General features: G+C 24.9%; 6 protein-coding genes across 10 annotated transcripts in view; 3 read left to right on the plus strand and 3 right to left on the minus strand.

The window, feature by feature from the left end:
- Positions 1-4,349, minus strand: part of LOC102680891 — a 12,852-nt gene extending 8,503 nt beyond the window's left edge. The window contains exons 1-4 of one of the 2 annotated variants that reach the window (XM_006613875.2): positions 3,932-4,349; positions 2,102-2,208; positions 1,710-1,982; positions 33-1,606 (exon numbers count right to left, since the gene is read on the minus strand). In XM_006613875.2, the coding sequence (XP_006613938.1) occupies positions 33-1,606; positions 1,710-1,972 (1,837 nt within the window). In that variant the 5' untranslated portion in view covers positions 1,973-1,982; positions 2,102-2,208; positions 3,932-4,349. The remainder of the gene's footprint in view (positions 1-32; positions 1,607-1,709; positions 1,983-2,101; positions 2,209-3,931) is intronic. The other variant, XM_006613876.2, reaches the window with a different exon arrangement.
- A 239-nt stretch (positions 4,350-4,588) lies between these two features.
- LOC102681116 (YTH domain-containing protein 1) lies at positions 4,589-7,840 on the plus strand. 2 transcript variants are annotated; one of them, XM_006613877.2, is made up of 7 exons: positions 4,589-4,670; positions 4,754-4,997; positions 5,891-6,374; positions 6,549-6,765; positions 6,851-7,055; positions 7,134-7,407; positions 7,480-7,840. In XM_006613877.2, exons 3-7 carry the CDS (start codon positions 6,031-6,033, stop codon positions 7,808-7,810), a joined length of 1,371 nt encoding a protein of 456 aa, XP_006613940.1. In that variant the 5' UTR covers positions 4,589-4,670; positions 4,754-4,997; positions 5,891-6,030; the 3' UTR covers positions 7,811-7,840. The 2 variants fall into 2 exon arrangements, with proteins under 2 accessions (XP_006613940.1, XP_031365431.1); XM_031509571.1 differs by lacking the exons at positions 4,589-4,670; positions 4,754-4,997 and having other exon boundaries at positions 5,766-6,374.
- A 527-nt stretch (positions 7,841-8,367) lies between these two features.
- Positions 8,368-10,492, plus strand: LOC102672198 (carbohydrate sulfotransferase 11-like). 2 transcript variants are annotated; one of them, XM_006613896.2, is made up of 5 exons: positions 8,829-9,208; positions 9,313-9,509; positions 9,568-9,687; positions 9,757-9,900; positions 10,024-10,492. In XM_006613896.2, the coding sequence occupies exons 1-5, from the start codon at positions 8,966-8,968 to the stop codon at positions 10,409-10,411; spliced, it is 1,092 nt and encodes a 363-aa protein (XP_006613959.1). In that variant the 5' UTR covers positions 8,829-8,965; the 3' UTR covers positions 10,412-10,492. The 2 variants fall into 2 exon arrangements, with proteins under 2 accessions (XP_031365432.1, XP_006613959.1); XM_031509572.1 differs by lacking the exon at positions 9,568-9,687 and having other exon boundaries at positions 8,368-9,208.
- On the minus strand, positions 10,199-13,606 carry LOC102681235 (SUMO-activating enzyme subunit 2). Of its 2 annotated transcripts, none has more exons than XM_006613878.2 (8): positions 13,389-13,606; positions 13,023-13,177; positions 12,654-12,941; positions 12,470-12,537; positions 12,180-12,398; positions 11,847-12,104; positions 11,189-11,775; positions 10,199-11,114 (listed from the first exon to the last, which is right to left on the minus strand). In XM_006613878.2, the coding sequence occupies exons 1-8, from the start codon at positions 13,530-13,532 to the stop codon at positions 10,833-10,835; spliced, it is 2,001 nt and encodes a 666-aa protein (XP_006613941.1). In that variant the 5' UTR covers positions 13,533-13,606; the 3' UTR covers positions 10,199-10,832. The 2 variants fall into 2 exon arrangements, with proteins under 2 accessions (XP_006613941.1, XP_031365430.1); XM_031509570.1 differs by having other exon boundaries at positions 11,847-12,119.
- A 252-nt stretch (positions 13,607-13,858) lies between these two features.
- LOC102681366 lies at positions 13,859-15,272 on the plus strand. The gene is made up of 3 exons (XM_006613879.2): positions 13,859-14,020; positions 14,123-14,597; positions 14,684-15,272. The coding sequence occupies exons 1-3, from the start codon at positions 13,987-13,989 to the stop codon at positions 15,204-15,206; spliced, it is 1,032 nt and encodes a 343-aa protein (XP_006613942.1). The 5' UTR covers positions 13,859-13,986; the 3' UTR covers positions 15,207-15,272.
- Positions 15,273-15,491: 219 nt separating this feature from the next.
- On the minus strand, positions 15,492-16,900 carry LOC102681500 (phosducin-like protein). The gene is made up of 3 exons (XM_006613880.2): positions 16,318-16,900; positions 15,823-16,237; positions 15,492-15,751 (listed from the first exon to the last, which is right to left on the minus strand). Exons 1-3 carry the CDS (start codon positions 16,525-16,527, stop codon positions 15,519-15,521), a joined length of 858 nt encoding a protein of 285 aa, XP_006613943.1. The 5' UTR covers positions 16,528-16,900; the 3' UTR covers positions 15,492-15,518.
- Between the last annotated feature and the right edge of the window lie 5,548 nt (positions 16,901-22,448).

Raw genomic sequence — 22,448 nt, forward strand, 5'->3', positions numbered from 1 at the left:
ATATTATTGGAAATTAGTCATATATACTATACCAGTTTGAAACTTTTCTGACATTTCCTTATCTGCCTTCTCTTCTTTACTATCCTTAGAAGGAGAGCTAGGAGAGCTCATACTAGAAGATGCACTATCCGTACCTCCAGAAGGTGGTCTCAATTCCGGATCCGGAGATTTTGACGGTTCCACTTTTTTTTCTTCTGATAAACTATCTTTTTTTCTCATTGTATTTATACATGGTCTTGCCCAATCTGGTCGTGGATCAGATCTTATAACTTCGCTTTTAATTTCCATTTCTTCTCTGGCACATTTTAAATCTGTAGCTTTCTTTAAAATTTCATCATTTTTGGCTAACCATTCATTTCTCCACTCAGATGTTTTAGGTGGTGAACGTATAACGTTTGAAGGATAGTTTAGATATTCAGAAGCATCAAGTAAATCGCTATCTTTTTTTGTTTTACTTTCTACAGTCATACTAATAATATTTTCTATAGACATACTTCGTGTTGGACTAGATATGTCAGAATTTTTTTCACAGGAGGAAATATGTGATTTTGTTTGTGAATAAATATCAATACTTGAACTTGCAAAAGTACTTTTAAGAGATAAACTACTTTCAGCATTGTTAATATTTTTTGAATGATGTGTTGAACTATTTTTTGATGTATCAGCATTTCGGCAATGTATTTTTGCTGTAGTATTTTTCTGCACTACTGCATATTCTGGCATAGACACATCTTGTGTTTTTTCTAACATAGGACTGGAAATATTTTTTGAAATTTCTCGTTGTTCTTGATTTTTTTGGAAATTTTTATTTTGTATATTTGTACTTTTTTGTACAACTGCATATTCAGGTATTGTTGATGAAGTATCAAAATATTTATTTATGGTAGCATATTCTGGACTACTAGGAATATCTGGAGGAGATACTGCTGCTATACTAGCTGGTCTTTCTTTTTTTGTATTTGAAGTAGAAGAGTTTCTTGTTGGTGGTGGTGGTGGAGGTGGAGATATAACTGATGATCTAACAGAACAAAAGCTTGCAGATCTTGTGGCTGGATTAGCAGAAATATCTGCTGATCTTTTTGTTTCATTATCAGTATTTGTAGTATTTTGTAAATGTCCTACAGAAGCAGTTTCAACATTTATTTTATTTGCACTCTGATTTAATGAACTTTGAACTAAAGATCTATTTGGGTCTGAATTGTATCTACTTGGTCTTGTTTTTGAAAAATGACTAGTCCAATTTTTTTGCTTTTCAATTAATTCTTTTGAATTCAATCTTCTTTCTGGTTTTTCTGGTTTTTCCGGTCGATCATCCAAACGATTTTCTTTGCCATAATTTTTGTCAAATTTCCCTAATCCTGTTCGTGATTTATGTTTATCTGGTATATTATCTAAACCATGATTGTGACCATTTTCAAAATGTCTTTCAGCATTTAAGGTTGGTACACTTGCACTCCAATTGCTCAAGTGATCTCTGGTTCCTGGAGGTGATGGTGATCTAGGACGTGGTGATCTAGCTGGAGATGTACAACCTGATCCAGAATTTGCAGAGCTAGAACGTGATCTTAAGCCATGTAAATTACTAGGCTTTGTAATCCTATCCACCCTATACAAAAATATACAAAAGTATGTTTTTAAAAATAATTAAATATGTATTATTTCTTATATATTTTTTTTTCATATTTATTTATTTATTTTTATAAACTTACGGTTTATTTGGTTTATTTTCTTCTCCAAGTTTTTCAAAAAGTGCACGTGCATTATTAAATCGAGCTACATGACTTTCAGTTCTCACAACTGTAACTTGTGTTGGAGATTCTTTTAAAGGCACAGCTGGTTCCTTGAAACCATCTGATAGAATATTATTTGTCCTATGACTTAGATTATCCAATTGTGGTTTTGACTGGAAGATATTTGCAATGGCTGAAACTTTTGAGCCACCAACTCGTTTCTTTTCTTCTACTGTTGCCATGACTTATTTCCTTTAATAAGAAAATAAAATAATATAACATTTAAAAATTATTTCAGTAGTTTATAAATTAAATATAAAAATTTTTTTATAAAAATAATTTTATTATTATTAAATCATTATTATCTGTACCTCTCTTTTATAAAAATGATGAGAGTTTTACAATTTAATGTATTTCAGCCCATTGTCATTCATATATTTTTTATATTTATCATGTTTTTATATATTATTTTTTTTATCTGAAAAAAAATTTTATTAATATACATAATATAAAAATAATTGATTATGCATGAAATAATTCAAAATATATTATTACTATATGTATTAGTTAGTTATTGTTGACACTAAAAATATTTATATATAAAATTATTTTATATTTAAATATAAATTTAATATTTATAGTCATAAAGTTAGATCATTGATTTTTAAACACACAGAATTTATTTTTGAAATACAGAGCATATTCAATAATAATATTAGTAGAACATTTTATTGTGCTACATATTAGATATATTTACTGTGATTGTCTGAAATGATTTAAGACTTAAATAGAAAGCATAGCATAAAGAGGTGGGGTCTTGTCTGGGCTTCACCCTCCTCCTATTGCCATAGCACACCATGCTCTTGCAATCAATACTTGAATCCTTTCTCTGTAGTTGAAGTATGAAAAGTGGAATGTTTTATTATTATATTATATACTATATATTATATACTAATATATATTATTATATATGCATATTATGTGCTCATCTTTGTAATAATAGGTTAAAGTTAAATGTAGCTTAAAATAAATAATATGGTTAATGTAGCAAACTTTCTTTCATTTATATAATCTTTTTGAAATATTATAAAAGTATCATTTAAAAAATTATCTTTAATATTTATTATCTCAGAATTTATTTAATAAAATATGAATAAATAAGATAATAATAAAAATAAATTAATTAATAATAAATTAATTATTAAATAAGGAATAATATATTTATGTTTGAATGTTGTTATGATATTATTAGTTATTAGATAAAAAATTATTTAATAATTAAAAATAAAGAATAAAAGTAAAACCAATTATTATATGATAAATATTATTTATTTTTTATAGTATTTATTATTTTAATAATTTTCAATATATTAAAAAAATAATATAACATATTTTTATGATTAAAAATGTTTTTAAAAGTTATATTTTAATAATATTAATAATATTTAATATGATTCATATTTAAAATATAAGTATAATAAAAAATTATTTTATCATATAATAAATAATAATTATATTAAAAGATATAAATTTTATTTATTTTAATATATTTTGAAAATAAAAATAAATTTGCAAATTTTATATTAAATGTATATATTTTTTTATTATATGAGTATATTAAATATTTTAATATGCTCATATTAAAATATTATGTTTGCTTAAATTTTTAATTTTGCTTAATCATCTCTCATTTTTAAATAATTAATCATCTTTCAAATTTAAATAAAAAAATGAAATATTTGCACTATATTTCAAATTTTTCAATAATAATTATCATGATAACACATTAATCTTAGATTTAAAGATAAACATTAATAGATAAATGAAATTTCAATTATTTAAAAAATAAATTTATATATTTAAATATAAAGTGTTTCATTATATGCAATAAAAACTTTATATGCTATGTATAAACATTAAAAATCATTGGTGGATGTTATAAAATGTCAATAATTCGCAATGAGTAATCTAATAATATTTACAAAAATTAAAGTAAACGTACGTTGTATTTCGCCATTATAAGCTATCAGCTAATGAATTTAAGTCTTATAAAAAATTTATAAGTGTTTATTATTTAAAAATTCTTTATATAACATAACTTTATAATTAATTTTTAATTTAACTATAAAATAAGCATATATATAATCAAAATTACTTTTAAATAAAATATGACAAATTGTTTATAGAAAGCATAAACTAACCAGAGGTGTCACCATGTGCACGAAACCATTTTTCCTCATAAGATGTATTTTTAGTGTTTCGTATCTTCTTTTTTCTAGCAGCACAATTTTTCTATCACATACACGAATATAACTTTGAAAATAATTCTTTATAAAATTCTAGTTAAATATGATAAGATTTAACTGTCGACTTTGTCAAGATTGCTTATATTCGTGACAGACGCTTATTTCCACAATTTTTTTTGTATTTTTATGTATAATAATACTTATTACACAATAATCTTAAATGCATATAGTATTGCTACAGTATTGCTTTTAATTCTAATTCCTAAATAATCACTACTTATTTCCGGCAGTTAATTATGATTAATTTTACATCACGAAGCACTTTCACAACCGGCTGTGATCTACCCGTGTCAACAACCCGTGAAAAATGATTCCAAGATGGTCGTTATCTTTTTTTAAAGATGGTGACCATAAATACTAGGGATTTTAATTTTAAAACATTTTATACAAAGAAAAATATTTTATCTCTTCTATGTTCTTTATATTTATAATTTAATATTTAAATGTATTGTACCAATGCTAAACAATAATATATAAATACAAATTTCGATAATAATGAATTTCAATAATAAATTAAAAATACTATATATCTAAAAAAAATACATATATATGTATATGTAAGAACTTGATATTATCGTTGTACAAAATCTTATTAATTTGTATATGTAAGAAAAAATATTTTTATATTACATATGTAAGTTAGTAAATAAATACAATTTTGAAAATAAAAAATAATAAAAATAATATTTCTCAAAGTTAATTAAAACTCTATTTTAGTTTTTGACTAATTCTTTCTATTGATCATAACGTACACGTCATATAATGGTCGCCATGGTTTATTCATCCGTGAGGAGATAATTGGATATTGTGTTTTTAAGGAAAAAAAGCACAATCCCTTGTGGAAAGTCTGCTGTGTACATCGTGCAGAGAAATAACAGAAATAAATGTTAAATACATATAGTAATCTTTGAGCATTCTTGCGTGAGGTGCGAAGTGTGTTAAGTGAAGAACGAGTGTGCACGTAAGTGTGTACGAGCTGCGTAAAGGGTTTATAACATCAAAGACTTATGTTTGCAAAATATGAACTTCTTTAATAAAATCAATGGCGAAAATGATGGTTTTGAGTATGTTTTGTGGTGCTGATGTTGCTATTAATAAAATTTACAACGAACTTTTCTAGGCATAGCCTTCGCGTTTTAAAAGACTGCATAGAGACGTCAAACGAGCATGATGTGTTATTATTTGAAATACAGAAAACTCGAAGACTCCTCGCCTTTTTATATTAAATAGGCTAAAAAAATACATTTTAGCAAGACTATTTACTTATAATAAACTTTTATATACAAAGTTTGAAAGAAATACTTGTGTTCTAATAGAGCAACAAGAATTGTGTTACTATATTCTTAAATTAAAGAAAAAAAAATTTCTACAACTTTAAATATAAAACATATTTATTTTTAACTTATATATGGACATATATGCTCGTGAATTGTTAAAAAGAGGAACTTTTTCTTTCATAAACGTTTCTAGCGAAACAAAAACTTTAGGAATATTAGGCATAATTTATATCTATTTGAAGCAAGAAATATTTGAAGTCTTGCAGTGATAGTAGATATATATTGAAAACTTTTATGAAACTTATAAATGTTTTAATTAAACTGCATAAGGACAATTTTAACATCAAAGTTTTTGATAAATGGACTTTTTAATCTTTTATCACAGTGACTTTAAATCGGATTTCATGTGCAATCTTCTGAACTTTTCTTCTCATATACTAAAAATGTTACTACATTATTTCCTACATAATTATCATAAAATCTACAAGATCCATTCAAATATGATATTGTTCTTGGACAAATATTATTGCATACTGGATATCCATCTAGTAAGAACTTTTTTATATTTGCGTTTCAGAAAAAGTTTAAAGGCACCAGAACTGCATTGGCTTCATACAAGAAAACCCGAAAAATCCAGAAATACAAAGCCTGGATGACGGGACAAATGACAACATACATTTGAGCAATAGTGAAAGTGATCAAATAAAAAGTGAAAATATGGACAATAATACAGATGGGGACAACTTAAATCTGAGCTGCGGCGAAAATGATATAGTGGATGAATTAAAAATTGCTGCAGATGAAACTTATGATACACGTAGTGAAGTTTCATCTAGCAGTTCAAATTCTGATTCTAGTCAACCAAGTATAAGCTCTGTTTCCACAAAATCTTCACGTGGAGATAATAAACGTAATCGTAAGAACAGAGGAAAACGTGCTAGATCCAGAGATTCTAAATCTTCTAGTCCTGAAGCAAAACGTGCAAGATCTAAAGAAAGCAAAGGAATTACTAAGAGCTATGATTATGCTACAAAATTAAATTACTTATTTAGGGATGCAAGGTTAGCTACTTTTTAAAATACAATATTTTTATTTCTTTTTTTATGTATATTTCTTTTTATTTCATATATACAAAATTAATATGAATTAGCATTATCTTAAATTATTTATATAAATGTTTAGATAAGTACAATAATATAAATACCAGGAACATGTCTTAAAGTTTTTTTTATCAGATTTTTCATCATAAAATCAAACAATGCTGAAAATGTTACATTATCAAAAGCTAAAGGAGTATGGAGTACATTACCACAAAATGAAGCTAATTTAAATCAAGCTTATAGAGAATCAAGGAATGTTTTGCTTATATTTTCTGTAAAAGAATCAGGAAAGTTTGCTGGTTTTGCAAGATTAAGTACAGAATCTAGAAGAGATGGAGCACCAATTTCTTGGGTTTGTATATTTAATTAAATATATATTTTTCATTAAGGATATTTATTTTATATATTATTAGGAAAGAAGTGTATATAAATTTTAGGTGTTACCACCTGGATTGTCTGCAAAAGCTTTGGGTGGTGTATTTAAAGTTGATTGGATATGTAGGAAAGAATTACCATTTACAGCTACATTACATTTATATAATCCATGGAATGATGGTAAACAAGTAAAAATTGGACGTGATGGCCAAGAAATTGAGCCAAGAGTTGCAGAAGAATTATGTAGATTATTTCCAGAAGATGAAGGTAAATTAAAATATATGTACAGTTTTTCTTATAAATAAAAGAAAATATATTTTTTATAACTTATGATAAATCTTTTAGGAATTGAAATGACACCAATTTTGAGAAAATCTAAGGAAGCAGCAAAACATATTACGAAGTCTCGTTCATATCGTGATAATAGGCCTGTTAATAGTAGTCCTAGATTTTTACGCTCAAGAGGTAGAGGTCGTAGACTTTTCTTAACTTCACGATCTCGTTTAGCTTCATTAGCTAGAGGATCTCATTTAGCTGGTAATGAACATAGAGGATCAAGAGATCATCATCATCATCGATATGCTACTTGGTTTAATAGAAGTGATTCTCCTTATTCTAAGTACGTATATGTTTTGATATGACAATTATCCCAAATTAAATATATTATTTTTAATAATTATACAATTTATAGAGGATATGGTAGTCCAGGATTAGGTGTGGCTGCAGCAGCTGAAGCGTATGTTGCAGATTATATGCGTACTATGCAACATCAATTGCCTCCTTTACCTCCTTATGCTGCACCACATCCATATGATTCTTTACCTCCACCACCACCACCACCCAGATATTATGATGGTTTACCATTACCACCTGACTACAGCGCAGCGGCTTCTGCTCTCGAAAAACGTAGCTATGAAAGAAGTGTAGATGAATTTTTGTGGAGAACAGCAAGTCGACATAGTCGTCATAGTGATCATCGATCCTCCCGTGATCACCATCATAGATATAGAGATCGTAGATAAGAAATTTTAAAATCTTCATTAATCTTAATATCCTCATTCACTTATTCTTTCACTTTTCATTCATGCACATATTGTATGGGCTTTCGAGGTATCGTGACATTTATAATTATGTATCGTTACATTTATAATTAATAGTGTTTACCGATTATTTGTATTAATAATTCAAACAAAAATAATTTGAAATTTTAATTATATACATACATATATATTTAGATATAACATATAATTTTTAATAGAATTGAAAAAATAGTATTGTTTTTTATGAAATAATATATTAAGAAGCGTCAAATGATTCGTATTAAAATTAATGAAATTGTAAAAATAATATAATTATTTTTCTGTTATTATATCTGTTTGTAATTGTAAAACGATATATGATAAAATTGAAATTATAAAATTGATTCACAATTCATTAAAATTTATTATGCATTTATTAATGAAAAATAACTTATAAAAAATACAATATTCTTTGATTAATACATTTCATTTATTTTCTAATTTTTTTTTTATTATTTCTAATTTCAATTTAAGTATTATTTGTATATTTTTATAATTTTTACATGTATTGATATTTGAGTATTTTGTAAATAAAAAATTTTGAATTGTGAATCAATCTAATTATATAATATCTGTTTTTGCATTAATAGAATGAATTTTCATAATCAAATTTCATACAATTATAACATTTGACAAGATCACTGCCTAAATCGATAAAAATTTACTTTTATAATACTGCAAAATAATAGAAGTAAATAATTTACTTAATATCATTCACAATCTTTTCACATAAAAAAAATTTATAAAAATAATCATTTACAAAAAAAAATATTTTCACAATTAACAATATAGATCACTTAAATTAATATAATTGTTAAAATATTATTATTAGTTACAGAAACAGCCTAACTGCGAATATAAGTCACTGATTTATATAATACATTTTTGGCGTTATTTCGTAGTAAAGATTTAAAAAAGTAAATTGATTTTGTTTCTCTTTTACCTTTTTTATAAATATGATATTCCATTTTTTTTTTCATCATTACAGGAAATTAGGAAATTATAAAACTAAGAGATAAATTTTATCTTTCATTCCGTTCATACAGACGGATGTTTAATCCCGATAGTTGACTTATAATATATATTTCAATTTTAATCATGTCACTTAAAATTCAATTTGTAAAATGCATATTGTGTGTTATTTTATACATTATAATTTACATTATTTTATTAAGATTAAAACAGAATTATTTAACACAATATTCAAGTTCATTGTTTTTTGCAAATAATCAAACAAAGCAAGAATGTTCTTTAGTTTCTCAATCTGTTATAAAACCAATTAATTTAGAGATAGAACTTTTAGAATATGATGAAATGAAAGGAGAATCAATTAATTTGCAAGTAAGTAATTCATTATATTATATTATTTAAATATAATTATTTTAATGTAAAATATATATATAATGTAAATTATATGTAAACAATATCAATATTCTCTTAAATAGGAAAGTGCAACAATGTTGCAACAAATTTCAAATGTATGTATAAAATATAATTTAAAAACTCCTTTAATAAGAAAGCATTTTTTATATAATTCTGAACATAAAACAATGTATTGTTGGATTCGAAAAGTAGCTTCAACAAGTTTCACAAAATTATTTGCAGATTTAAAAAATCGTCTACCCACACAAAATTATTATAGGTAATTATATCTTATTAATTTTTTGATATGATTATTATAATTTGTAAATTATTCATAGACAAATTGACATTTTGGTACCACAAACATTAAAGGAATTACAATTTATATCAAATAACACAAAAATATTCAAACTTCTCGTGGTACGACATCCTTTTCAAAGACTTGTATCATCATATAGGTATATTATTTTTCAATGTTTCAATATATATTTAAATTATTGAATGAAATGACTTTTTTCAACTTTTAGAGATCGAATAGCAGATAATACAAAATATACTGCACAAGCTTGGATTTATACAGAAAAAATATTTCGTTTTACGAGACCTGAATTATTTCATTCGAATACGACAACTGGTAATTTTCGAGAAAGAGTATTTACATCTGATAAAAGGTATAATGATTATGTACAATAAAAATATTTTGTTTCATTATTAATAGTTTTTTAATATATTTATTTATTATATTATTTTTTTATTATTTATTAAATATATTAATATATTTCATTTCTCTGAAGATTAAAGATAATACCAACTTTTAAAGAATTTTTGGAATGGCTTTTACAAAGTTCTGAAGAAGATGTTCATTGGATTCAATATTATAAACATTGCGCTATATGTAATATACGATATAATTTCGTTTTAAAGTTAGATGATTATACATATGGACAAATAAATTATATTTTTTCTAAATTTGGTTTGGATAAAAATAAAGTATATTTTCCCAAGTTAGAGGAAACACGAGGTGGATATACAAACTTCGATATCACATGTAAATATTTTGCAAATTTAACACAAGATATAGTTTTGAAATTATATGAAAAATATAAAATTGATTTCGAAATGTATAATTATAATGTTAATCAATATATAAGTTGTGCATATAAAAAATATGAAAAATTTTAATCAAATAAAATAATATAATATTTTGTAGTAAGAAAAATGTATTTATTCGTTTTTGTATAAAAATGTATACCATAACTATAATATATAAAATGGCATACTATAAACATAATATCGTATTTTTATAAATATTTGTAAAAATAAAAATACGTTTTATTTAGATAAGATTAATATTATACATATGTTTTTTGTTCTTAGTCAAATACACTATGAACTTTTTATGAACAAAAATGTTTTTATATATGAATAGTATTAATAAAATTATATGAAAATTTTAAACATAAAATGAAACTGCTTCTAGAATTGGTACATATGTATTTTTTTTGTACAAATATATATTTTTTTATATAAATTTTATTGATCAGTATATTAATTTTAAAAAATTTAACTTTGAAACAATTTGATCAATTTATATTTAATTCATTTACTGTGAAGTTGCAGTTGTTTGCAAATTATCATCATGCACAATTAAACAATCATCATCTTCTGAATTTTTATGTATTTTAATGTTTGATTTTGTATTACCAGTATCATTAGTTATATCATTTTCAATAATAGAAATATCATCATCTACATTATGAACTTCCACTTTTCTTTTTTTTGGAGACACAGTTTCTTCAAGAGAATTAGTTTTACGTTTCTTTACTGTATCCAATGAAACAGTTTCAGTTTCAACAATCATTACATTTTCTTCAGATGACTCCACCTGAATAAAAGTTTTAATTTGTATACATATTTAAATTCGTGAACATTAACATATTTATATGTTATTTTAATTACCTGGCCATTTGAAGTAGATGGTTTTATTAAATCATTGTCTTCTTTAGGTTTGAGGTCTTTTTCATCAGCTAAGATAAGAAAATCAGGACTATCACCTTTTAAACTTGGACGTTCTCTATAAATTATGGTTATAGTCAATGAATAATTCTGTTGAAAATCATCAACCTTAAGAATGGTACCATCTTTAATTCCTAATTCTTCTAAGAGTTTATCATTATTTTCTTCAGTTTCTCCTTCCTCACTACTAATAACAACAGAACCAGTACCATCTATCATAACATCTGGAGCAATCATGTTTAATCTATTTTTTAATACTATTTCAAGTAATTCTTTAATTGTTGTTTTAGATGTATCTATTGCTAATATGGCTTCTGGCATAGGTGCACATACATAACATTTTGGATTTGGTGGATTGACATTTTTCTCTGGTACTAATAATTGATTACGATGATTCATTTTCGAACGCAAATATACAGATCTACATGCTTTTAAATTATTTTCAAGAATGCGGAATGCATGAAGAACGACTAAGCCAGCAACTATTGCATTTGTAGTTGCGATTGCAGGAATTATATTTCCTGCCATTGCTATAAAATATAATTAAAGTTAAAAAACTTATAACTTTTTTATTTTTAGAATATAATGATTATTTTCTTACATTTTATATCAAACTTTGTTTTTTGAGGTATACCAAAAATGTAAGCTCTTATATTAGCACATGCAGCAACAAAATCCATTGAACTTGGATCATCTTTATCCCAAATCAAATGATTATTTGATGATTTTTCTTGTGAAACTTTTAAAGTATTGCTTAAACTTTTGATTGATTCAGCAAATATTTTTCCACATTTAGAAATACTCCATCGTTGCTGATCTTTTAAACCAGGTTCATTAATTTCTTTACTGCAACCTGGTACTGTATTATGAAAAAATTTAAGAAAATATAATTGTCTTTAATAAAACATAAGTTTAAAATAATTATTCTACAAACCTCCATCTGGTAATTCTTTCCAATTTAAAGGAATAGGTGGTCTTCTTTTCTTCCATAAATTATCCATACTTAATAAGTATTTTATATCATCATGAAATAATTTTGTAAATAATTTTTCTGGATCATAATTACATGATTGTGCCCAAATTTTAGTTGATGTTCTATCAACATTTCCTTTTTCATTTGATTCTGAATTTAAAGCATTTTGACCTGCAGAATCTATAATACATCATTTTTATGTACATATATATTATATATATTTTTTAATATTATTTAAATATTATCCTTACCTGCTGCTTCTGGGTCAGCAGTATCTGGAGAAACATCTTGATCAGGATCTTCTTCACCAAATAATTGACTATAAATTTAAAAATTTATATATATTATATATTATATATTTTATATATATTATATATTATATTTATACATTTATATATATATTTTTTTAAGAGAAAAATTAATTTATAAACTTACTTGAATAAATGTTTTGCCCATACTATGCAATGAATTGGTTCACTAGGTGTATTACGAATTGTACAACCTGGGAAAGTTTTTTGTGTAGCTTTTGGTGTGCATTCATAACATTGACTTAATCCTTTTTTTATAAGTTCCACCTGACCTTCATAACCAGCTGTACCAGATTCAATTAATGGTACATCTGCTGCTAAACACATTCTATTTACATGATTTCTAGCTGTTCTATTATCAAGAGCATTCATAACTAAAGTAAATTTTTTAAAAAATGATACTCCATAATCAGAACTGTAAATAAAGATTTATAATTTATTATAAAATTATTTTAAAACTATTTATTAATATATATAACCATATAAGAATATTTACGTTGTAATACTATCATGGTAATGAACTATTTTTGCATCAGGATTAAATGTTAATGCTGTTTCTCTTGCAACATCTGCTTTTGATTTTCCCACATGTTTTTTTTGAAATAAAAATTGTCTATTTAAATTACTAACATCAATTGTATCTAAATCAATCTGAAAATCATGAATGAACAATCATGTAACAAAAATAATTATTTAATTTTAAATGTTTTTTTGTTATAAAACCATAATATTATACATTCTATTATATATAATTATAACAATATAAATACCGGTTTCAAAATTTGTATAACAATGAATACCATTAAAAGAGAGAAAAATATATAGGTTATTAAGATTCTTTAATAAATATTGATGTACATACTATTTCAATATTAGTGAATCCTGTCATAACAAGATTTTTTAATATCTCACATCCAATTCCACCAGCACCCACAATTAATACTTTACTTTGAAGTATTGCATTTTGTAAATTTTCAGTGAAAACTCCGTTAATGTTGGCCGCCATTTTTTAGGTTAAACACGACAATAGACACTAACACGTTTACGACTATAAACGTACTAATATAAACTTTTACTTATCCTGTATCGTTTCCTTAATCCTTTTATCCAATCAGTTTATAATTTTTCTTATTTGCATATATATATATGTATATATATATGTAATATATATACATATATATATATTTATTTATTTATTTATTTCATATTTATACATAATTATAATAAATTAAAATTATATTAAAATTATTCAATATTAATAAATAAAAATAAATGTATATTTTAATATTGCATTATCTTTATAAAAAATTTTTTAATAAAATAGCAATATAGGGAATTTATAAAAGTAGGAGTACACATCCTTTTTAAATACTTTGATTCTTTGATCAGTTTGAATTTGAAAGAACTATAAAAAACAGTTTTATTAAATCGTCATTAAAGCAGTATTCATTATTGACAATATGAATAGTTTCAGTGATTTAAGTCAGATTTCAGGTATGTAAGTTGATTATAACTTTTAAATTAAAAAATATTTTAATAATTAAAATACAATGTAAATATAAATAAATATATAATTAAAATTTTATTTATTTTTAGACATACAAAGTATTTCACGAATTTCTCGCACGAATTGTAGTCGAATATTTGGTAGAATAGATTCAATGCAAAACTTATTTGAACAATGTAGTTTATCTTACAATATAAGTAAGAATATGACAAATCAAGGATCTAACTATTTAGAAAAAATTATAAAATGTCTTATTTCTTGCGAAGATAACATAGCAGAACATATAAAAAGCAAATTAATTTTAGAATGTATAAAAGAGACATTGTTAAATGTAAAAGGAATATTGTCTGATAATGTTGTTGATAAATTAAAAGGTTTACTTTTGATTCATGAGCTTAACAAATATATGCATTTACCATCTACCTCAAAAAATATGCAAGAAGAATTAAGCATTTTAGGAATCACTGATTTACCAAAATATGATCTCACGTATGAAGAAATGTTAGATACTAAATGTTATGTGGAAACATTGTTACGAGAAAAAATACATGAATTTATATTAAGGTAGTAATATTATGATAAATTTAAAATTTATTTCATTAAAAAAAAAAATAAAATAAAAAATATAAAATAATATTATTATATTTTAGATATGAACAATTGGGAGGAAACATGAAAGAAATTCTAAGATCAACTGATATTAATATATATAAAAAAATATTTGAGCCACATGAAATACAAATATTCCAGTGGAAAGATAAGATTGAAGAATTGTGTGCTCAATATGAAATCGATATTGTAAAATGTAAAACTTTAATGAATGAATGGAATGAATTGAAATACAAAAATGTAAGTCAAATTTATTTAGAAAAAGCAGAACACGTATTGTTGCAAGCACAAGTTGCAGAAGTACAAGCAAAGATACTTAAGTTGTCATGTCTTATAAAAATGTACAAGGAAACTCCAATAACAATTGATGCATATAAAGCACTGAATACATTTATAGATAAAAAAATATTTACAATAATGAATGAAATTAAAGAAAAAGAAAATTTAAGGAAACAATATGAAGAACTAGAGAATACAGAATATGATGAAATTTTAAAAACTTATTTACATTTTTGCAAAGCTATTAAGAAACAAAAACAAATTAATTTACTGGTCCAAAAATAAATGAATTTTTAAATATATTTATATGGAAATTTATATCTAATATTATATTAGAATAAATATAATAAATCTTATACTAGAATAAATATTTTTATTTATTTATACATATATATGAGTTCATATAAATATTTCTATTCATAAAAAATATTATTTTCATTTTCATTTCTATTACATTATACAATAAATTATAAATTATATTATTAAAATTAAATAAATTTTTTAAAAATAAATAAGAATTATTAATAATTTTAAAATTAATAGGAATCAATAGGAAGGATATATTTAAAGTTATTTAAAAACATATATTTATTTTATTTATTCACTATCTGATAATGTATGTTTATCTTGTATAGTTATAACAGGTATACAATTTTTATCAGTAAGCATTCCATGTTCAATTAAAAAGGTTTCAACATCAGAGGCATAAAAATCTTCTCCTAAATAATCTGTTATATGAACAAAATTACCTATTATTTGACCAGCTTTATAAACTAATAAAGCTGGAACTCCTTCTTTTTTAAAATGTTTACTGAGTCCAGCTACTGAACCTGTAACAAAAATAATATTATATACAATTTAAATTTAAATTATATAAAAGAAAAATATTTTGAGACCAAACCTAAAATTTTACAAAATTTTACATAGGGATAATCATCTGCAACAGATATTAAAGACCCATTCATAGCTTCACAACCAGGAATATTATTTTCATAAATATGAACAACAATTGTTATTGATTTTTCTTCATTGTCAACTGCTTCTAAAAATTGATCTGCAGTTTCTAAATTAATTATTCTGCCAAAACGAAGTTTCTCAGTTTTTGCAAGCATTTCTTTCATTCTTTGTTTTTGATATTCTAAAAGAAACTCATCAGTTAATAATTCAGCAAGATCAGGATCAGTTTGCATGATTTTTTCTTTTTCTTCATCTAAAGAACTACGACATGTTAAACTCAATTTTTTTATTAATTTAATTCTTTCCTTGTCTTGTTCATTTCTTTTTTCTGCTTGCAACTGTTTGTATCGTTGCCAATCCTTGAAATAAGATTAAAATATATTTACTAAAATAGGTATTGATTAAAAATTTATATTACATATTACAATCTTAATTTTACTTTTATAACACCCTTTGGTCCTGTGTTGCTAGAAGTACCATCCCATTCTGAAAATGATGGTTCTATAGAAGAATTTGTAATTATTTGTGGATATTTTTCATCCTCTGTTTCTTTATCAGAATCTGCAGAATCATTTTCTTCATCTTCACTAGAACTACTACAATAATAATGTAATTTTTCGCCTAAAATCTTATTTTCCAATGTTGACATGTTTAATTCTACTATTTGGAAATAGTTTGCACTATTTGTTTTATTGAATATTTTGAATATAATTACGTTTCTTATCCTTAGAATATTTATGACATAAAATCATTTATTGGACAATAAAAGTAAAAGCATTTTATGTAAATAACATTAAAATATTATCCAGAGAAATATTGTATCAAATTTACCTAATATTACGTGCAAATTTTACACATATTGTATTGTATAAATAATACAATACAATAGTTATATTTATATTATTAAGATTTTATAAAGATATTAAGTTTTATATATAAGAAGTTAAAATATGCAACAACTAAATAACTCAAAATATCAATAGTTTTAATTAACTTACGAACATGTCGTAAATATATAAGAAATTATAATTTACTGGCTTACATATTTTAATACGACAATAAACCGATAGATGGAACATGTATATCATCTGATGATTAGATTTATTTGTTTCATATTAGATAACGTCTGTAGTTATAGTTACTGGCATGCATGTACCATTTATAATAAAATACCAATAGATGGAGTTACTATATATATAATTTGACGAATAGTTTCATCTCTTTATTATCAAATAGTTTCAAGTTAGATAGAGTTTTGATGTTCAGTGTTTAGTTTTCATAAGATTGAAAAACATAACATTTAAATTAAAAACTCTTACGTATCAAGGAAAAAAATTAAGTTTTCTAATTAATTAAATAAAAAGTTAAGTTGATTTTTGTTTCTGATTATTTTTATTAAGACATACAATAAAATAAATTAAGTTGCTATTTTAAAAATTTTAAAAATTTTTATATTGTGAAAAATCAAAAGAAAAAAAAAATGAGAATTGTAAATGCATACGATATCTTTTTTATTTTAAATTTTATTTTAATTGCAAATTTTATTTTATTTTAACTGCAAAAAGTACAATTTTTTACTTAATAAGTGATTAATAAGTGAAAAAATAAATAGTGAATTAATTCAAAATTAAGGATTAAAAAATATATTTCTCCTCTTGAAAATAGCACTTTAGTGATTAAACTAATAAAAATATTTCCGATCTCTAAATGAAATTATATTATTTTATACAATATAAAGTCGTTTGTGTTAATAGTACAATCTAATGAATGCCAATTATTTAAACAATTCGCATAATATTGACAGAAGATTATATTTTTTAATTCTCACTAGTGATAATTTATTGGAGGTCAATGATAAATCAGAACCCCAGCAGATCATTCTTAATCAATCGTGAGGGTCGGGAAATTTCGTAATACGATACTTATAATTATCTTTAAATGCGATTAAAGCAACAATACATAAATATTATATCGAGAATTAACTTTAGTAGTCATTAATTGCTGAAAAAATGGAAATTTTTTTTTTTCGTTAAACTTTTCTAATCTTTCATTTTACATTTTTGTGCGATAGCTATATATAAATTATCTATATATTAATAGATTAATTATTTATATACTAATAGCTATATATTATATAAAAATTATTTTAAGAAGAAATTTTTAATAAAAAATAATTTTATTTTTTTCGTATTTGATTTGTTCAAAAATAGTGTATTAACAATGTTGGCACGAAATTATTATATAAAAATAATAAAAATGTTTGAAAAATGTGAGAACATCGATTAGACATTTTGAGATAATTTTAAATAGTATTTTTCTTTGCAAAAACTTTCATTACAACTAATAAATTATTAACAGAAAACACTGACCAATCATGAAACGTGTAGTCTAATCGAGCTGCGGTAGTAGTGTTGGTTATGTGTTGCCAACCTTGCACAAACAAATTCAAATAATATATGTTGAAGAAAGTGTGTTGAATATATATCTCGTGACTTGACTAAGCTACATAATTGGTCAGTGTTTTTTGTTAATAATTTGTTAAAACTGAAATGAAAATTTTTGCAAAAAAAATTTTGAAATTACTTCAAGAATCTCCAATTAATGAATGTTCCATTTTTTGGGACATTGTATAATTTGAATTTTCTAGTATAATAAATAGAATTAAATAATTAATTATTTTATTTCTTGCTATTAATTTATATGTTAATTTATATTTATATATATTATAATAAATTATATATATATATATATGATATTTTACAATAATGATAGTTTACAAATAATGATTCTGAATGCTTGCATAATAGTGAGTACATAAGAACTATTCGCGCTTATTTGAATTATAATGAAGTTTCGTCAGTCGATATAATGATAACAAATATGCGTATTTGTTGCGTCTTGTGTAAGTTCATCATTATATGTACATCATTATTCGATGTACATGTTTCTGGAATATTCTTGATTAAATTTTTAAATTTTACATAATATGTGAAAAAAACTAGAAAAATAAAAAGGAGACAAATATTTTAATGATAGATCTGACGCAGAAAAATTCAAAATATTGATAAAATTTTAAAAGAAGATTCGAAATTTTAGAGTAAAAAGTATTTGGTTAAAAAATAAATCAATTTTTAATAGATTGATATTTTGACTTTTTATCATGTTACTTCATGATATAAAAAATATTAATTTTCTATTCTGAACATTATTTTTTTAATGATAATGTTTTTAAGAAAACAAGAGTTTTGCATAAACAAATTAGGTTATTTCCTGAATATTCTCTTATTGAATGATTCTTAATTTTCTAATTGAATTAAATATCATCGAATTAATCAGAATTTTCAATAAGAGGAAACATGAAAAGAAGAGATTTATGAATTCAGTCATTGTGACCTGAATTCACAATTTATCAATTATTATTTTTTATTGATGTATAATTAAAGTTCTTATAATTAAAATTGATTTATAATAGACATTTATTGAAAATGGAAATGATTTTGCAATATTAAGAATACTATTTAAGAACACTATTTATTAAGATTAATAAGCACTTATGTATCGAATTGATTCGTTAACTGTTACGCGTTGAACGACAATCAACTAGCAAATATGATCCATATCCTAACGCTGAACGCGTTAATTAGGTGATTCTGTCTAGTTTATATAACATCGATCCAATTCGATTATAATATCGCGTGTAAACAAATTAAAATTTGACATGTTACTCTATTCGATGTTTGTTTTATGCGCACGTACTATTGTTCGAATTTGAATTTCAATGAATCAAATATCTTTTTTTCCGAATCTTTGTTCGTTTTTTCTTCTTTCTTTTCTTTCTCTATTTTTATCTCAACCACAATTAAAAAACTTTGACGACACTGAAAATCTGTCCCTGACGCGGCAAAAATTTGTTTTAGGGCAAAAGGCAGACGTTCTTTGTGGGCGATCAGCGAAATTATGCATCACTCGTTGCATCGCAAAGTAGCTTCCGGACTCACGAGGGAGAAGACCGGTGAAAACTGAATTTACAGTCTATTCGAAGCCGCGTTGTTCACGTGTATTTTGACCCCCGTTTCACCCTCTATGTTGGCTACCGTAATTTGCAAGTTGCGGCTCGATTTACATCTTTTCGATTCGCTCGCGTTGCTGCATTTTTTATTTTGATTAAATTGTGACGTTGTTTCGATTTGATATGTCGTTGAATAGAACAAATTAAGTAACAGAAAAGAGCAGATGAATAAAAGAATTTCAAACATTCTTAATTGTTTCTAAAATTTATAAAATTATCAACATATTTCTTTTGTATTTATAAATCTTTAAAATAGTCGGTAAAATATATTTTTTTGTAGAATAATAATATGTCTCGAGCATGTAATAAAAATAGATATTATGTCAATTCATATTGTGGAAGAATAACTTTGTTATTGATATGAAACTACTGTTTTCATTGATTTAGGAATAACTTATAATCATAAATACTTTATCAATTCCATTTTTGAATTTCTCGTAAATTTTTCTACTGTTTCCATCGTTCATGTTGAATTACTTTCATAAAACGATTATACCATGCAACAATTACCGAAGAGATTAATCGATTTTATAATAATGATAACAAAAGATTTTCAAAATTTTCTTTTATTTATTTCAAGGGAATATTTTTTTTTAAAATTTCTCGAAAAATACAAATACGATACATGTTTCAATTTTTTTTCCTGTTAATAATTCTCTATTTTTTCCTTTGCTATTTATCGTATTAAGAATTAGATTAAAAAGAAAATAATTGCATAGTTAATACGATAGTTGACAAAATTGAGAGAGAACTAAATAAATAAATAATTATAAAAAAAATTGAAAAATACTTGAATCGTGTTAAGAATTAGATTAGAAAAAAAATCGTCATGCAATTAATAGGATAATTAACAAATATTAACAAATATTTTAAAGAACAATTATTAAAAAGTGTAAGATTATATTATAGGAATGAAGAAATATGTTAACGAAAATCTAGTTCACGCGATTATTCACTTTCATTTTACTTGTTTGCAATTGTCGACAATCAATGGCGATAAGATTGTTTATTTTAGAATGATTGTTTTTCCCGATGTTGAATATCGTCATCAATCATTGACACCATGTTCCTTCTTGTATCCGAAGAAAATTCTTATATCGTATTTTGCAAATAATCATCTTTCACTTCGATCACGAATCAAGACGTTTTCGTTTCGAAACTTAATCCTTAATATAATTGTATATTCCGCGTGGAAAGTTGCAAAGTACTCAAATCGTGGCGGAAAGGGTTAGAATTATTCCTTTTTTTTTTCTTTTTGTTTTTTTGTAATGGAATCGATTGAATCACCAATCGATCAAGTCACAATTTTGCTCGTACTATATTAATAGAGAGATTTTCAAAAATAGCAGGGCACGTACATAACTCGAGAGGGGTCGAGAATTAAATTTTGGATCGTGTACGAGGCCTGTTAATCGGCCATAATTGGCTCATTACACGGAGCACTAGGAGCTGGCCAAAATTCGTATCCTCGCAAATTGGCACACGTGTCATCGGCCGGATGCATGTAAATCTGTCATGGGATTCCTCGATACGATGCGGTCAAGTGGGAAACATCAACTGGATCGTAATTAATATTCGGATAAATTCGAGGTGCGCGCCAGCAACAGTTTGGTTGTGCGCTTCCGTCCACGATTGCTCCGGATCGTTTCATTTGTTCCTGTTGAGATAGGATTTATTTTTATCTTCAATCGCGAGACATATGTTTAGATCGAATTTATCAATTTTCCTTCCTGTTCGTATCGTTAAGAAGAAAGATAAGAATCGTTCAAACGTACGATTACATGTGATTATCGAAGATCGTTACAGGTTCAACGAAGATTTGATTATCCGATATCGAGTTAAGCACGATCTTCGGATCTTCAGAGATCTTCTAGAGATAACGGTTAATTCGAATTGAAAGAAATAAGGAGATAAACACTTCACTTCATTATATACTCAACGACGTTGTACTCAACGATTATTGAAATTCAGGACGCTCGATGGAAAATGTTCGTATACGGAAATAAGTATGTTGAACGAGGCTCGTTTCTAAGTTACGAGCAATTTAGACATCTTGTACGACCATGGTGTCATTTTTTTCTTCGCAAAATTTATCGAAAGGAAATTGACACGAGCATCGTTCATCGAACGATTGCAATCGAAGAGGAAATTATATCCTCACCGGCCTTAATTTGTCGCGTCGATCATCGAAATCACCGTGACTTTTTAGGCATCGTGAAACTTTGCTTTCTGTGGAGAGGCAAGCTTTCCTCAGATAAACGTTATGTTATGCTCATATAGGGAACGATAGGTTTTATCAACAGCATGTGGCATTCGTCGGCATGCGTACTCTTTTAGAAGACTAGCTGTACTGTCATTCTTGGTATTGTCACACGAAACAAATAACAGAGTGCACGAATGGCGGTTGAAATTAGACTATTTAACTGTAATGGGTTATCGTCGCATGCCCCTACCTCCCAGCGATTTTTTGATCAATCTTCACGAGGAATGGAGGGAGCGCG

This window comes from Apis dorsata, unplaced genomic scaffold, assembly GCF_000469605.1.
Source record: "Apis dorsata unplaced genomic scaffold, Apis dorsata 1.3 scaffold_163, whole genome shotgun sequence".
NCBI classification, from domain to species: domain Eukaryota; kingdom Metazoa; phylum Arthropoda; class Insecta; order Hymenoptera; family Apidae; genus Apis; species Apis dorsata.

What these genes read in the sequence shown, in the direction of transcription:
- LOC102681116 (XM_006613877.2), top strand. Translation starts at nt 6,031, where the DNA reads ATGGACAATAATACAGATGGGGACAACTTAAATCTGAGCTGCGGCGAA. An exon ending in ATGGAGCACCAATTTCTTGG is followed by an intron (nt 6,766 to 6,850) that starts GTTTGTATATTT and finishes TATAAATTTTAG; the next exon opens with GTGTTACCACCTGGATTGTC. An exon ending in AGTGATTCTCCTTATTCTAA is followed by an intron (nt 7,408 to 7,479) that starts GTACGTATATGT and finishes TACAATTTATAG; the next exon opens with AGGATATGGTAGTCCAGGAT.
- LOC102672198 (XM_006613896.2), top strand. Translation starts at nt 8,966, where the DNA reads ATGTCACTTAAAATTCAATTTGTAAAATGCATATTGTGTGTTATTTTA. An exon ending in GAGAATCAATTAATTTGCAA is followed by an intron (nt 9,209 to 9,312) that starts GTAAGTAATTCA and finishes TCTCTTAAATAG; the next exon opens with GAAAGTGCAACAATGTTGCA. An exon ending in AGACTTGTATCATCATATAG is followed by an intron (nt 9,688 to 9,756) that starts GTATATTATTTT and finishes TTCAACTTTTAG; the next exon opens with AGATCGAATAGCAGATAATA.
- LOC102681235 (XM_031509570.1), bottom strand. Translation starts at nt 13,532, where the DNA reads ATGGCGGCCAACATTAACGGAGTTTTCACTGAAAATTTACAAAATGCA. An exon ending in GATTCACTAATATTGAAATA is followed by an intron (nt 13,178 to 13,388) that starts GTATGTACATCA and finishes CATGATTTTCAG; the next exon opens with ATTGATTTAGATACAATTGA. An exon ending in TGCTGACCCAGAAGCAGCAG is followed by an intron (nt 12,399 to 12,469) that starts GTAAGGATAATA and finishes GATGTATTATAG; the next exon opens with ATTCTGCAGGTCAAAATGCT.
- LOC102681366 (XM_006613879.2), top strand. Translation starts at nt 13,987, where the DNA reads ATGAATAGTTTCAGTGATTTAAGTCAGATTTCAG. An exon ending in TGATTTAAGTCAGATTTCAG is followed by an intron (nt 14,021 to 14,122) that starts GTATGTAAGTTG and finishes ATTTATTTTTAG; the next exon opens with ACATACAAAGTATTTCACGA. An exon ending in ATACATGAATTTATATTAAG is followed by an intron (nt 14,598 to 14,683) that starts GTAGTAATATTA and finishes ATTATATTTTAG; the next exon opens with ATATGAACAATTGGGAGGAA.
- LOC102681500 (XM_006613880.2), bottom strand. Translation starts at nt 16,527, where the DNA reads ATGTCAACATTGGAAAATAAGATTTTAGGCGAAAAATTACATTATTAT. An exon ending in GACCAAAGGGTGTTATAAAA is followed by an intron (nt 16,238 to 16,317) that starts GTAAAATTAAGA and finishes TCTTATTTCAAG; the next exon opens with GATTGGCAACGATACAAACA. An exon ending in AAAATTTTGTAAAATTTTAG is followed by an intron (nt 15,752 to 15,822) that starts GTTTGGTCTCAA and finishes TTTTTGTTACAG; the next exon opens with GTTCAGTAGCTGGACTCAGT.